At 43.8% G+C, this 15,511-nt stretch overlaps 6 protein-coding genes across 6 annotated transcripts; 2 read left to right on the forward strand and 4 right to left on the reverse strand.

The window, feature by feature from the left end:
* Positions 1–235: 235 nt before the first annotated feature.
* BYT42DRAFT_556703 (uncharacterized protein) lies at positions 236–1,244 on the reverse strand. The gene is made up of 4 exons (XM_051566810.1): positions 1,167–1,244; positions 932–1,109; positions 621–851; positions 236–550 (listed from the first exon to the last, which is right to left on the reverse strand). Exons 1-4 carry the CDS (start codon positions 1,199–1,201, stop codon positions 359–361), a joined length of 636 nt encoding a protein of 211 aa, XP_051427326.1. The 5' UTR covers positions 1,202–1,244; the 3' UTR covers positions 236–358.
* Positions 1,245–4,289: 3,045 nt separating this feature from the next.
* On the reverse strand, positions 4,290–6,360 carry BYT42DRAFT_610625 (ankyrin repeat-containing domain protein; the record flags this gene model as incomplete). The annotated part of the gene is made up of 3 exons (XM_051571409.1): positions 4,290–4,690; positions 4,810–5,207; positions 5,345–6,360. The coding sequence occupies 3 exons, from the start codon at positions 6,358–6,360 to the stop codon at positions 4,290–4,292; spliced, it is 1,815 nt and encodes a 604-aa protein (XP_051427327.1).
* Positions 6,361–8,053: 1,693 nt separating this feature from the next.
* BYT42DRAFT_610626 (uncharacterized protein) lies at positions 8,054–8,617 on the forward strand (the record flags this gene model as incomplete). Its single annotated transcript, XM_051571410.1, has 3 exons — positions 8,054–8,185; positions 8,247–8,336; positions 8,399–8,617. 3 exons carry the CDS (start codon positions 8,054–8,056, stop codon positions 8,615–8,617), a joined length of 441 nt encoding a protein of 146 aa, XP_051427328.1.
* Positions 8,618–8,845: 228 nt separating this feature from the next.
* Positions 8,846–9,336, reverse strand: BYT42DRAFT_490076 (cysteine-rich PDZ-binding protein-like protein; the record flags this gene model as incomplete). Its single annotated transcript, XM_051563981.1, has 4 exons — positions 8,846–8,928; positions 9,001–9,074; positions 9,142–9,202; positions 9,255–9,336. The coding sequence occupies 4 exons, from the start codon at positions 9,334–9,336 to the stop codon at positions 8,846–8,848; spliced, it is 300 nt and encodes a 99-aa protein (XP_051427329.1).
* Positions 9,337–10,186: 850 nt separating this feature from the next.
* Positions 10,187–11,507, forward strand: BYT42DRAFT_556714 (uncharacterized protein). Its single transcript, XM_051566811.1, has 4 exons — positions 10,187–10,525; positions 10,617–10,854; positions 10,932–11,224; positions 11,308–11,507. Exons 1-3 carry the CDS (start codon positions 10,204–10,206, stop codon positions 11,206–11,208), a joined length of 837 nt encoding a protein of 278 aa, XP_051427330.1. The 5' UTR covers positions 10,187–10,203; the 3' UTR covers positions 11,209–11,224; positions 11,308–11,507.
* Positions 11,508–12,238: 731 nt separating this feature from the next.
* On the reverse strand, positions 12,239–15,420 carry BYT42DRAFT_509384 (uncharacterized protein). Its single transcript, XM_051565130.1, has 8 exons — positions 14,735–15,420; positions 14,137–14,595; positions 13,872–14,045; positions 13,684–13,794; positions 13,496–13,611; positions 13,077–13,431; positions 12,660–13,003; positions 12,239–12,580 (listed from the first exon to the last, which is right to left on the reverse strand). Exons 1-8 carry the CDS (start codon positions 15,338–15,340, stop codon positions 12,373–12,375), a joined length of 2,373 nt encoding a protein of 790 aa, XP_051427331.1. The 5' UTR covers positions 15,341–15,420; the 3' UTR covers positions 12,239–12,372.
* Between the last annotated feature and the right edge of the window lie 91 nt (positions 15,421–15,511).

Consider the following 15,511-nt stretch of genomic DNA (forward strand, 5'->3'; position numbering starts at 1 on the left):
CTTGGAAAAATGTCCTTGGATCTGTAAATATCGCGAAAGATCGTCTTTACAAGTTTTATAAGGCATGGCAAATTTAAACCCATAAACAACCGACGATCGAATGGTTTCATTTCATTCACTGCCAAGGTCGATGAATATGGTTGGCGCCCATTCCAAAAATAACTCAGGATTCATGATATCAGATTACGGCAATCAAAGTGATATTGTCAACGACTGTGTGGAAAATCGCATCTGAATCTCACAATTTTGGGCCATTGAGCCATCCATGAACAAAGTATAGTTTTGGCATGGAACGGAGATCTGGAGATATACAACGTCGATTCGATAATTTTATTCAACAATAACCATGCCGAATTTTTTAAACGATAGACTGCTTCTTCTCATCAGGAATATATTCTTGTCCAGCGACATAGATGGGTTGATCCTTTTCCATGGCGGGAACGGGGGTGTAGGCGGGAGGCGCAGCTACGATGCCGACAACAGCCACATCGGATTGGTCTTGTTGTTGGACCCGCACAGTGTACGCACGAATGGCAAAAGCATAGTGAAGCTATTTATAGGTTGAGTAACATGATAAAAATTATTGATAATGCCACAAAAAAAAATCATATGGAAAATACCTTCAGCAACATATTGATGGCCATGGTAAGAACCACCACCCAGGCGCTCTTGACATAGACCGATTCGCACAGTTCCATATCGAACGGTTCTTCGGCTTCGCTTGCCAATTCCGAGCAAACTTCACTGTCGAGGCTGAACAAAAGAACAGCACTAGCGACAGCAAATACCGTATGCAATACAAGATCGGCCCAATAGTAGGCAGAGAAGATACGAAGACGTTTCACATCATTCTACACATGACCCGCAATGACGAATGTTAGCATGATGCCGCAGCACCCATTCATGTTCGGCTGTAGGATTTTATTTTTACCTTGAACACACCGACAGCGCCAACAATGCATGCAATGCCGGAAAGGAAGGAGTATACAGTCAAGGAAAACACGGCACCAAAGTCTTCGCTATCGAATTCATCGGAAATGGCAGTAAGCATAAGCCCACCATACAGATGGGTGAATGCACCCAGAATAGCTAGCAGCAAAGTTGCCGTTCTACGTAAAGTTTGTGAGCAAAATCACCTCTGGCTTCACTGCTTCCAAACGCATTACCTTAAATCAATACACAAACAACACTTGTTTAACATATTTCAAAAGGAATAAAAGAGTGTCAGATAAAAGGAAGAAATATAAAAAAGGCTGAGCTGGGCCCTCTCTTGGCGGCATCGACCAAAAAATAATGGACGAATCACGCGATGCGAAAATTTATCACTCCGAAACCAAACCACTCTGGCATGAACACGATCTCCAAAAAGGATCTCTGTGGGCTTTCCCAAACAAAGAAAGCTGACCATGTGCCTATAAAAGGAAATTCCTCTTTTTTTTTAATTTACTAGCAATGGACGCGGCAGTGAACAACTTTCACTCAAGTCAGTTCTATGGAGTCCAAGAAACAGAATGTGTATGGTTCAATAAAACAAGTGGGAGAGTATGGTCGAACTGATAACCACCACCAGTAGAAATAGTTGAGAGGAAACTCAGGTGTCTGGAACAGAAACGAATGTCACCATGGCTTATTTACTGGGATGAGAATGGCAGCAAGGCTCCTCGTAAGAACGCAAACACCATGATTAAAGTATGGTTTCGCTCTGTCAACCACTGTCTGGGTGCCCGAAGAGTGCCAAGTTCGCCCAGCAACCGGCACGATCCCAGCAGTTACCGAAGCAACCCACGCCGAACCATACGTCAACATAATAGCTTTCGTTACGACGCTGTTGACTGGAAATTCGGATTCTCGACTTGAGCAACGAAGGATACGGATAAAATGACCCTTTGGATGTGGGACGTATCATACTGGTCGGCTGATTGGCTTCTCAGTTTCAACAGCGGACAATGGCGGGAAAAAAAAACGATGTGGCACGTTCTTGGAGAACTGGCCTTAATTGACTGGCTGCGGCAACGGACGACTCACCTTGGAGATCGCGACCAACTTTGGCAGTCCGGGTCTCCTAAATTTCAGATGGTGTGAACTTTACCTGCAAGCGCACGCAGATGCGATTCCTGGAGTGGTACAATACGTGGACGGTCTTGGCCTAGATATATCCAATACCGAAAGAATGGTGATGGAATCATCAAGCGGGGAGCATAAAGAAACGCCAAACATACGGAGGATGATACGTTGAAACAAATACACATCTCGATCACGATGCTCAAAGCGGATATCAACAACCATCGCAATGTCGCTTTGCTACCATGTGTCAGATCGAGACCTTTGGTATCCATTGCGTGAAGAAAGAACTCACCCTAACCAAAACAAGGCTTGTGCCACTGGTGGCTACGTATACCAAGAAGTCAGATCTGCCAGAATACCAGTGACATATGACCGATGTTTTTATTCGCGTTGCATCCCTATGCGGTCCTTCGACCTGGGGTGTATCTGCCTGCGATCTTCCTCATCGTGATGTTCTATGCATCGATGAAGGAAGTATTACCTACCTCAGAATTAGATAGTTTGATGAATAGGAATATCGCCAATGATTGTCCGAAATAAAACAGTAAATAACATACCAACACATCTTTTCTCTCTGTTGAGACTTATTTATCCGCTCTGATAGCGCACATTTTTCTTTTCTTTAATTAATAACGCAGGGAAATTCCTCGCTGTTACTTTTCTCTCTAACTCCTATTCCAGACAATAAGTTCTGAAAACCTGATCCGATCAGATACATTTCGACGAACATATCTGGCGCCCACACATTTCTGAACCGACCGAAAATTTCTCTCTGATTTCCCATTTAATTTCCTGACCGGAAAAACACACAACAACAGTCTATCCGTCGTATCAACATCTACCACACCTTATATTTGTCAAATGATATGATTACCTTGCATAGCCGTATGTAAAGATCGCCAAAAATGAGCTCCGCTGAGTTAGCATGGCTCTTATGTTTGGCCAGTCAGACTTTCTATTTTGGCTCTCGAGTCAGTGAATAAACTGTAATTGTCTTTTTTCCATATGTTTCATACAATCGGTCAATGACTGCAACAACGACGTCGATGAATAAAAAATAAAGTAGACAAAATATTGAGCCATCATATTCTGAAATCGCTCCGCTTGGACGTCAACAAATGCGACCTCCCTCCCAGGATCTGTATGCCTGAGAACCGGTTAGAAACGCAAGTCATGAACTTTGTTTTTTATTGTGTGGGGTGTTATATGTCGAAGATGTTTAAATAAAATGGATGGATGATCTTTCTAACCAATATTGACAGTTTTATTTGTGTTTCCTTCGAAAAAGTGTGAACGTTAATCTCGCAGGCGGTGCAGTTTGACTCACGGAAGAATAAAGTTGTTGCAGGTTTTGTGATTGTTCTATTTTAGAAGGTGGCTCCTTCATTTGAGGACAATAATTGACGGATAAGGAAATGTCATTGGCATTGGCATTCCAACTTTAACTTTATCCTACAATATCCGCAAAGCAGCAATCTCCTTTGTTCTGCATATGCTCTGCAATGCTGCTAATCGCACACTTCTTTTTCAGTGTTCAGTGTATGCAGCTTAAAAAGTCAAAATTTCTGACAGGAACATGGATTTGCATTGCATACTCATCGAAAAGGTAAGTCGGTGTATCCGGCTCTTAGGAATCGTTTGCATGAATATGAGGAACAATAGATCGCTGCATTTATCCATCAACCTCACGCATGATCCATAGGATTTGCCAGAAATAGCCTACAAAGCACCTGGTTTGATGTATGCATGGTACAATTATGCTTTTATGTACATTTATGCAGTAAGACAAGATCTGGATAGGATAAAACGAATAATGGGAAGGAAAAATTGAAGATGACAAGGAAAAAAAGGGAATTCGATAGATAAAAAGTTACTTGTCCTAGACAAATGAACCCTACAATCGCACAATTCACTAAAAAAGGTCAATATGATGAACGTAGAAAGGATGACAATGGTAGAAAAAAAATAAATGATAGGGGAAAAACAAAAAATAGAGCAAACAATGAAATCAGGAGTGATAATAAGCTTGCCGATGTGAGTGATTCCTGTTTCGCGAGCAAAACAAGGTAAACGCTCCAAGACGCCGCTAATAAAATGAATAGGAGGACAATAAAGAAACAACAAAATGGGATAATCCAAGAACCAGGGAAAGAAAAAAAAAAAGAAGAAAACCCACGAGCATCTATTTACGATGAAAATAGACCGAGGTCGAGAAGCGAGGGCAGTTAGAAGAACGAGTTATCGTCGCCAAAGAGACCGTTTTTCAAAAGGGTGCTTTCAAGGTGGCGTGGTACTTGTTTTGACAGTTCTTCTTCCATCTTTTTGTCCATCTTCTTGGCAGTTAAGGCGCCAATGCCCTTTAGATAGTCGACGAGCCGCTTGTGGCCGTTGGATTTCGCAAAATCCAGGGGAGTACCGACTTTACGCGAAACGTAAGCGTTGCAATCGCAATTGAATCGCTCGATCAACAAAGTCACGACCTCCAGACGTCCATGTTTCGCCGCCCAATGGAGTGGCAGTTCTTCTTTATGATCGGCCTGATTGACAGGAATCTGGCAAGAGCGTGCTAACAAGGATACCAAATCTGTATGACCGGATGCGCATGCATAATGCATTACAGTGGCACCTATAAACGGAGAACAATAAGTTACTATGAATCCTACTTTGATTGGTCGCTCACTCGGTCTGTTTTGACTGTGTCCAAAAGCTGGCCAATCTGAGAAAAGTTTAAAACGTTCACTTTACCTTGGCTATCGGTTTCCAAGTTGAGGGCTCCCTGTGTTACGTTGACAATATATTCAATGACCGCGGCATGGCAGTGTTCGGCTGCGACGTGAAGAGCTGTCTTGCTCTTGGCGCCTCCACCTCGAGCTGCGATTAAATCACCACCCGCTTGAACGAGTTTTTGCAATCCAGAAAGCCAACCCACACTGGCGGCCAAGTAACAGGGAGTCACGCGGTCTTCTTCGACTTGACTCAGTGTCACTGCGTTGGGATTTGCTCCTTGTTGAAGGAGCAAGTCCAAAGATCCAGGAGCCTTGGTCACGATCAGCGCGTGAATCATACCATAACCATATTTGACGGCATTGGTCGAAGGTGATTGCTTTGCAGTGTTCGGCGATCCACCCCGTCGAAGAAAATTACTATGCAGATAATCGATAAGCATCTCATCATGGCACGAAACAAACCCAATGTTGGGTGAGTCGTAGATTGTAAAATCAAAAATAAAGCACAAGAACATATTGATCTGGTCTGTAGAGAGAAAGAAATGGGGTTTTACCTGGTAATTTTCTCCACGGTGACATCTGAACCTTTGCTTTTAGCGATTGTATCCCATAATCCATCCGATCCTCCAAAGATAAGCGGATCTGTGCGACGTTGCTGGATGAGCGACGATCCAGTGTAGCCGTTGGTGGCTGTGGCTGATCGAACGGGATTCATGGGTACTGAATAGACTGAACCCCCCGACGAGACGGAGGACCCACACATTGGTGGGGCAGGAGAGGCAGAAGGAGAGGAGTAAGATAATGCCATGGCAGGGTTACGCAAGAACTGCCAAGATGATTTCTGGGGATTGGATTTTTTGCTGGATTGAGAGTATCCACTTTGATCGGTGCTAGTTGTGATGGTGCTGTAGACACTGGCGGTGGCGGAGGAGTTTTGGCGTTGTCGGGGGATTGAGGCGGTGGTATCAGAAGTGTGGGACATGGGCGAAGGCGGTGGCCAATAATTGGTGGTGGTAGTGTTGTTAGGACCAGCCGAGGAGGATCGGCAACTGAATGATTTGGGTTTGCCAAAGTCGGAGTGTGTGTTGTGTGTATCGTACGAAGAGTAGAGTGAATCGACGACGGAGATGCTGGAAGGTTCGGTGCTGGTGGGAGTTAATGGATAACTTTGAAGTCGTTGAACCGATTTCGCTCCACTGTCTGCGGACGTTTCCGATCCATTGGAATCGCTCCGTTTTCGACCGGGATTCTGAAGTTTGGCCACTTGATCATATTTCCTCCTGAAGAATTGCATCTCACGCACCGCTTTTTCGTACCGTCGTTGCTGTTCAGCCAACACCGTTTTCAGGTCATCGTTTTGCTGTTCGAGGATTTCGGACCGTTGTTGCAGCATGGTAACAAGCCGCTCGTGATCGGTCAGAACGCGTTTGAGCTCAAATTTCATAGCCTGCACGATTTGATCATCGTTAACGTGTTGAATAAGTTCGATAAGACGGTCGCGTGCATTGACAGGCGGCGTCCCTTTCTCGACGAGTTGCATGTGGCTGAAGGTATGGCTGATATCGTTCATTGTTCCCCAGGTGATAACTTTGGTGAAAACAAAAAGAAAGAGGAATAGGAAAAGAAAATAGAATATAATATTCACGAGTTTCTTCAACTGTAACGTTAATTTTTTTTTTCTCACTTGTCTTTTTTTATCCGTTTTGAAAGACTCACGTAACGCAAAAAGGTCGAAAAAAAAAAAGAAGGACAACTTGGTACACCCTTTTAAATTAAAAGGCGGTTTCGAAGTCAGCAAAGCAAGAAAAAAAAAGTTGAATAAAAGGGAAAAGAAACTGTAAACCCGGTTTTTTTTATTTATTCTCGCACTTCTTAGGCAGAATCAGGTAACGATAGAAACCAACAGAGTGGTTCTTGTAGGTTCTTTTTTTTCTTTTTTTGTTTACAACTGATTTGCCTCTATGGAAACACGTTCTTGTCTGCAACATTAGAAACAGTGCAGTTTAAACATATGGTATACCTTTTATAGATGATCATGCAAGAGAAAAAGGAAATTGGATCAATAAAGTAGTTGCCATTGTTTTCTCCTGTTTGTCTTCCCCACCGCTTTAATTTATCATCTCGCTTTTTTTTTATTTTCTTCTTGGAGTTGGTTATCTATATAAACTTGGATCTCCTTTTCCCATCGGTCATTTTTGACAACAAAACGACAAGGTTGGCAATCAACAAATAAATGGACACATGTCGTTATAATCTGAGTAAGTAACAAAGGTCCGAAAAAAGACGGTATTAACTATTCCAAGCAAGAATGGCTTGTGATCGTCCCACCGGGATCAAGAACGACCAGAAAACTATAAGTGCGGAGTTTGTGCCAAGCCCAAGGAACCCCATTTTTTTTCCATGACTTCACTCGAATGCTTCTCCCTGTTTTTTTTTTTTCTGGGTCACTCCCCTCCTTGTCCCCTTACAAGTTCTTTTTGCCAGTTATCATGCATTCCCCTCGAAAAAAAAGAAAGACTTTCAGAAGCAGAAAAAGTAGGGCTTGTCCGATCCAACATTTCCAAACGTGCTCCTCACAGCATTCAATGGGATCTTCTATCCAAAATGCTTTATGCATCTTCGTACATCGAGCATACATGAATCCATTGCGCTTCTTCTCCTTTGGATCTCCGATGCCGATGAATTGGTGAATCATCATCGCGTGTCTTTTCCAATAACCCAGCCTCCAGTTACTCCCGCATGATGGTGCATTATTTTATTTTTTTTCTTTCATGAAATGTTCAATGGGGAGCACACTTCAAAGTCCGCAATCTTCTTTTCCCGGCTGAAAGGAACGATCGGGTTCAACGGCAAATGCCTTTTCTTTCAGACCGATCGCCCACATCTAAGAACTGCATGCCAATTCAATAAAACTTGTGTCTATGTTGTGTTTGCTGAGCATTAATCATAATGTATATGCGGGTCAATCGTGTCTCATGTTGCTCTTGATCCGAATTCTTAGTCAGTGCTGAGTGGTTATTAGTGAGCAGCTAGAGCTTAATGCTAAGATTAGCTGATATTATTCAATGATGGTGTTACTGATGGACTATCTACTGATAGATAAACTGTTCTGTAATGGACCCTCTTTTTTTGCAAAGAAAGAAACCAGTGCGAACACCGTGAGGAAATCCGGAGGATTCTGATTGGTCTGTACGGATGATTGAACTTCCGTCGCGCACGCAAATAATTTGAATTCACTCAAAAAATCTAGACTTGCGCTTCCCATGGCAGGCACAGAACATGCCGTTACCACTTCAGCGCAGAATGAGCCACTGCCAGCCTTACAAGAAAGTAAAATCCACATTCAGACTATGAAGCAACGTTTGAAGAACTACCGTCAACGACACACCATGGTGGTAAGATGGATATGATCCGCGCAGGTTACTTTTCATTATCGCTCAATTCACGGATCGTTAGATCCAGAAAGAACAAGAACGGGAAGAACAAGCAGCTGTGCTGGAAAAAAGGAAACGAGAAGAAGCGGAACGTCTAGAAACCGAACGCCAAGTAAGTTCCAGCCATCTGTAACAAAAAATAAGGGAGAAATCTTTTATTCACATCGGTCAAAGCTTTTATTAAAGCAGCTGGAAGAAGAATCCGCGGCCCAGGCAGCCAAGGCGGCGGCGGCTCCATCTCCATCCAACAACATCCAATTCAACATGTTCAGCAGTACAATGTCATTAAACGACCCTGGATTTGCTGCGCAATTATTTTCCGGCTATCCTACAATGGTGACTGAACAGCAAGCAATCGATTGGCTTCGAGCCGATGCCAATAAGCAACAGTAAGCGTCTTTTTGTATATTGTCGAATTGGGAAGAGGTACGTTGGCCCGTTGATCTGACAATTTCTTTTTCTTTCTCTATCACGTCATTTTTGGCTTGCTTGGTGCTTTTAGGAGAAGTACCCCCAAATAAATATCCATTGACCTTTGTGAAGATGATGAAACAATGAGATGTGAGATGAACGATGCATGGATGACGTTGTTTTAAGATACGAGTAATGATGTGGGTAAAATTATTTGGATGACTGCTTGTATGCGCTTGTGTCGAGTACTTGTTTGCCGCACATGGCGCAAATGCCTTTCTTGTAGGCGCAGGCTGTAAAGAACACGAAGAAAACAGTGAGCAATCAGAAGCTTTTCTCGGACATTCGATGGACTGCAATCTTACCTTGACAGTAATTAGCTTTGTCTTGATGCACTTTGGTTTTGCACAACTTGCATTTGGTTTCGTATGGCGAAAATCTACAGAAGCAACAGTTTAGCACATTCAGTTTTCTTTCACAGATCCTTCAATACCCAATGTACTTACCGCAGCTTGGCTGATTTTGACAGTAATTTGTTCTGATTGAGCTTCCGTCCCTCAGTGCCAGCTATCCATCATCGTCAATATCATGTCGTCTATAAAAATATTCTCTCACTTACTTTTGGTGTTGTTGGAACCTTCCTTCCACTTATCAGGCGCAGCCAATGCCGTCAGTTTCTTTTCGCACTTTTTGCACACCATGGTGGAATGGTCAAGTAAAGAAAATTGTATATCCTGGTGCTTGACCAGCCTTATACAAGCTTTCATTTGTGACGTTTATGGATATTTTCATTCCCCGTCACTAAAATTGCCTTGTTTGGAAGAGCCCAAAAGTCCCCATTATGAAAAAAAAAAAAAAAATAACATTCGAACAATGGTCATTTAAGCTATAAAAGAGAGCTTCACAAGATTAGGTCTTCGTTTTTATTCATGTTTTTCTACATGGCAACAAGGCACTGGCTTTATATAATTGCCATCGGTGTTGCCTACAAGCTACTCCGTCCTCCTTTCGGCAAAGCTCTGCGCCGGATCTGTACCACAAAGAACCGTTCCGTTCCGCATCCACGTCCATCGATAAACAGCTATGGGTTACTTGATTCGCCCCATGCCAACGATATTAGAACGCGCTCACCATTAGAACGTTTGCGGCACCTACTCATCCAGCGTTCTGGGCTCAGTTCATCAAGACTACGTGAACATCAGCCTACCTTGGTCGTCAGGAGATTCGATCTATAGTGTAACGAGCAGTTGTCCAATGTTCAGCGCATATTGCATAGGCCGAGCCCCTATTTCACCTTTTCGAAAGTCATCACGTCCTGAAACGGTACCGCAATACCATTAATCGATAAACAATGAGATCAAACCATCCTTGGATTCCAAATTGTAACGCTTAGCAGTAATAAATGGTTCATTTAAAATGCAGTGGAATGAAAGCATTCACGGCATGAGCCGAAAGCATTGGCTGGTTTCGAATGAACGGTCACAATTGATGTCCGCCGTCGGCTGTTAGGGCAAGACAGTGGAGACGGGGGGAAAGCGTTTTGAGGCTTTTTGACACTTTTTGCGAACATGGAATTTGAAGGATCGTTGTTTACGTATTATGAACCTGGTCGGCTAACGGCTTTTGAAAGCGGGCCAAAGGATTCGTCCAAAACCGTAGTGTTTGTTGGAGGGTTGGGTGATGGTTTTAATGCTGTGCCTTTTCTCGTGCCTCTTAATAAGACATTGAACGAAGCCGGCTGGTCTCTTATCCAAGTCTACTTGTCCTCCAGTTACTCTGGTTACGGCATATCCAACCTGCAAAAAGATACAAAAGAACTTGATTATCTCGTTCGGTTTCTCTGTGAAAAACGTGGAAAATCAACCATCGTGTTCTTGGGTCACTCAACAGGTACCTACAACCCGCCAGCATCATGCGTGGAACTGGTTTCATTCTTACAGAGCTTGCTGTGATTCTTTTTTTCGATATTCCTGATATCAAGGAAGCCAGGATTGTTATTGGCATAACAAATACGGCGAGACAAGAGATCGTATAACTGGATACATCTTGCAAGCGCCCGTATCCGATCGAGAGTATATGCAAAAGTGTATGCCCGATTATCAAAAGATGTTACGTATCGCAAAAGAGATGCGTGCTCAAGGGAAAGGGCAGCATTTGATGCCCATCGTAGATGACACGCCTATTACGGCGGACCGATACTATTCTTTGGCAGCTTTTGGGTAAGCATGTTCTGCCCACGCACAAACACACGCCTTTCTTCCCCTATAATCAGCTTGCTAAAACGGCATATCCATAGAGGCGATGACGATGTGTTTTCGTCGGATTTGCCGGATGATGTGCTTGAGAAACTGTACTCTGGTGTGGAGCGACCCATGATGCTTGTGCATGGAAGTGCGGATGAATGCTTTCCTGACAATGTGAGCATGCTCGACTTGCTGGAACGATTCAAGTCATTCAGTCCGGCCATCAAGAGAATCGAAGTGATTCCCGACGGCGATCACTGCTATACGGATAAAGATGCTCAACAACAACTAATTTCGGTTGTCATGTCTTTCCTGGATACCATTGCTTAGTGGGTATCTTTGAATAGTAAGTTATGGCTATCTAGAGTTGTTGATTGACAAAACTGTTTATTTCACCACCGCAAAAATGACAAAATGGTATTTTCATAGGAACATCAAACGGTTATGCATGGTCTGCGCCGCGATATCTTTAGCTGACATTCTCATTAATTATATCACGATCAATGACATATGTGCCTGTGCTTGTTCTTTTTTTTTTAAGCGACTTATGTTCGAGTATGCTGATCATGCTCATTGTTTGTTGATAATAAACTGCCGATCCATGGTTGAAGCCAGTTCTATATCCTGACAATAGTGATATACAATGAATCACTGATTGGTAGCCCACAAGACGACTCCTGTTGCCATAACTGTCAAATGGCTTCTGCTTCATCAGCACTCCAGGTTAATTGGCGTGATTTGAACAAAAAACAGGATGAATATCCCCTACAGATAATGAAATGAATAAGGAGGATCGAACTTATTGACAAAAGGGTTATCTGAATGTGAAGTTTAAACTGTCAGAGAATAATTGCCACTCCTTTTCCCCGCAACAAAAGGAAAGCTTGTTGGTTGTCTTGGTTCTAGAATAACAAACGCTAAAAAGCCGATTTCCATCAAGCCGGGTGTACTATAGTCATCGTCCATATCGGGGGCTCGAAAGCGAGGATTCTCCTTGAACACGGAAGAAGCTTATTTCGTTGATGCTCCCTGTGGAAGGGGGATAGATCGAGTCTCTTGTAGATTCCTACTGTAATGATCGTGCCCACTGTTTGGGAAGAAGATCTATCCAGCGGGTTATATCTCAGTGGCATGTTTCCTAAGCACAGACATCAATAGAATACTACACCAAGACAGCAAAACCAAAGGAGTCTACTCTACATCAGTGTCACCTAAAGCGGCATGTCTTGTAAAGGAGTTTTGCTTATCTAAACAGTTCATAGCAGCAAATAACTATTTCATTTTCATGGACAAAGAAAAACAAGGTTACTCTGCGTGATACGTAACAGATGAAGTGTGAACAGTTTCTTTCTGAAGGTTTGGGCAATAGCGATTTCAGTATGTTTTCCATGGCATGTATAAATCCTTGCTGTGCATGTATTCATAATGTGCACAATGTAGGTTGATGAAAAAAAAATATAAACAAAGCAGCGGTAAACTAGTATGTGAGAGCATCTAAATAAGTAAAGCTCGATCTTTTAAGCATCGTGCTCCCACTTCGTTCCACTCTTCCTGGCCAATCCACATATCCTTGGCGGTGTCGAGTTTGCTAAATACGGAGGCACCCTTCCACACCAGTAGACGAGGATCGAGTTCACGCGGGGCGGGTAATACCTCCACTTTTTCAACGCGTGCGGTTTGAGCAATGACCGTGGACAAAATACTATGGGGATTGAGAGAAAAAAACGCAATCATATTTAGGAATGCCGGTTCCTTGACCCTACCAAGAAGCAATGACTTACCGATCCTCCAGAATCCGGCTGAAATTGCTGATCATGCCTCCTCCGCCGACAAGAATAATATTGATAAAGAGACGCTTCAGTCGTTCATCGGTATTAACAGAAGCGGCTTGAATGGATTGCGCAATAGCAATATCAATGGGATACATATCTTGGGCAGGGGCGATAGGCAGTGAAAGATGCGAGGCGGGAGGGGAAGATGCTGTACCAGCCAGCGAGGTAGAAGAAGCTACTGGAGTATCGGGATAATCGGCTGTCTGCTTGGGAGTTGATGCTTGGGAAGAGGTGACGGTCGGTTTAGAACGTGAAGCCAGCGATGCTGCGGCTGCCGAAAGCGTCGATCCAGACTAAATCAGGAACGAAGAAAAATCAGATAACACGATCTCACAGACAGAGGGATAGTGAACAAATAATGCTTACTGTCGATTCTTCGGCAATGTCATCAACAACATCTGCGTTGGTCCATGAGCCCACTTCCTTGGTATGTGTATCGAGGATGGCAGGGTACACGAGACAAAGAGGAGCAAGAAACACTTCATCATAAACCTTGCACTGATACTTGATGGTGGGCTTATAGGGAGCGCGAACAAAGAAATCGTATACTTGCACACTAATATCCGCTTCGTTCATTGTACACCACTTTTCCTTTAGTTCTTCTGCGATTCGCCAATCGTAGGCTTTGGCCAGGTTGATATCCGCGTAGGGAAAGTGGTTAGACAGTAGAAACGAGGTGAACGTTTTCGTAATATCATCACCGCCAATGGGAATGGACATACTAAAAAGAAAAATATATCGACCATCAGATCAGCCGATCCCGCAATGATTCTTTGTTCGCTTACCGAGAGTCTGCTAAGCAGACGCCTTCTTCAATACATGCAATCTTGGTGGTTTGTGCGCCAATATCGACGACGCAAGCACTAGATACACCTGCACCAAAAGTGGCACAAATGGATTCCTAGGTAACAATGACATTTATCATGAGCCTTTCAAAAACGGGTTCTCATGGTTTAAAAAAGTAATACATTACCTGTTGCACAAACGCGCCACGAAACTTCATGTAGCGTAATAGGAGCGTCATTAATTCACAGACATAAGCACGCTCCAACAAATCTGGCACGATCAGCACTACGTTATAATTCTGCAGGGTATGATTAGTTTAAACTTCGAGTTTCGCATACATTGTGCGTCCTTGTGAAAACGAGCGGGCTTGTTTACCTCAAAAGTGGTGTCTTCAATCTCCAGTTCATGATAGATCATTTCAGCCCATATAGTTTGCAAATCGCCCAATACGGCTTCCAAACAAGGATAATCGAGCTTGTTCAGTGTACCATGCTGCCAAGGATAAAACAAGCGATATTCGGAATCATCGGCAATGGGAAGATTAAGAGCCTAGAAGCATACAATGGTCAGCGAACAAAGAATCATTCCATCCAGACAAGGTCATCGCTTTAGAAAAAAAAGAGTCCAAGGATCTCGTTACCTTGTCGCCTACAAAGTAAGCCGGTTTGTCGCCCGTTTGCGGTATTTCTGTCCATTCAACTTTATAGGGATCGTTGTGATCAGGAATCGTTTCTTGAACGGCTTGCCGGTTAAAACTGCTCACTTGAGCTTCCGCGTTGGGCACCGCGCGTCGTTTGGCATTTTTCATTCGCCACTTGAGCTCATTCTTGATTTCAAATAGAGCATCGTCACGATTCAACATGCTGTTTTCCGCATCAACGGTGGGAGGTTGAGCCGTTGCTTCATCAGTATCCATTTCCGTAGGTAAAGGTTCAATGTCCATTTTCTGCGCCTGTTTATTGACGACGGCGCTTGGTGCTTTCATTCGACGAGCAATAACGTGAGGCACGGTCCGTGGGAAGGCTTCGGAAGCCAAACCGATACGTAGATTACGCGATCCAGGATGAATGATGATCGTGTCACGCCATTCTTCTTCAGCCTGCATAATTAAAACGGTGAATCCAACAATGACCACGGTAACTTCACCGCAATGGTCTTTTTTACAAAGTACACACACACACACACACACACACACACATACACATACACAGAGATGCAGAAACAGAAATAAGACTTACGTTAGGGGCAATGGCTTCAGAGCCGGCTTTGTTTCCAGGAATGTAGGTGGTGTCTGATCGGACAAATGTGCTAGTAATGTTACGGGTGGGCAGAATGTTGAATCCTTTGACGGGGAACGATGTATACTTGAAACGCGGTTGATCGGGCTGCGGAGTGGAATCGAGAGCTTGGTTGGATGAGGTGTCGTCGTGTTGCGTATCCATGGAAGGGGACGAGGGGAGTGGCGTGACAGTGGACGGTGATGCCGTGGGTACAGTAACAGGAGACGACTTGATCCGAGAATGGAAAGAAGAATGATCACGATCTTCGTGTAAAGGTCGTTTGTGCTGGCGTTGCTTTTTTCGTGGACTGTCTTCAGGGGCGGTTCCGAAGGTGGAGGCAGATGTGCTAGAGGAAGTAGAGGAAGGTGTGTGTCGTATAGAAGGTGACGATTTGGCTGTGGTATGGGTGGTGGACGGTGGGTGGGTAGAATGTGTTGCAGTTACAACTGGGGACGACGGTTTGGCAGGAGGCGAATAGGGTGCCGTAGGCGTCTGCATCCATGCATATTTTTTTTGTGACAGGTTCTTCAAGAACGTGTTTGTGTGTGAAGAGGAATCACTCATGATGGTCCTTTTCTCTTTATCAATCTTGTTTATCTCGAGTCCGGTGCTTGGTCAAAAACGAGCGGTAACACGAAACCCAGTGGCCCTCAACTTTTTCGAAAACGAAGTAAAAAAAAAAAATAGTCAATTCTGCCTCCGCAAGCCGCCCGGAAAGGCATCATCAACGAAGCC

The sequence above is a fragment of the Radiomyces spectabilis genome, assembly GCF_025331425.1.
Source record: "Radiomyces spectabilis strain NRRL 2753 chromosome Unknown BYT42scaffold_2, whole genome shotgun sequence".
Classification (NCBI taxonomy): domain Eukaryota; kingdom Fungi; phylum Mucoromycota; class Mucoromycetes; order Mucorales; family Radiomycetaceae; genus Radiomyces; species Radiomyces spectabilis.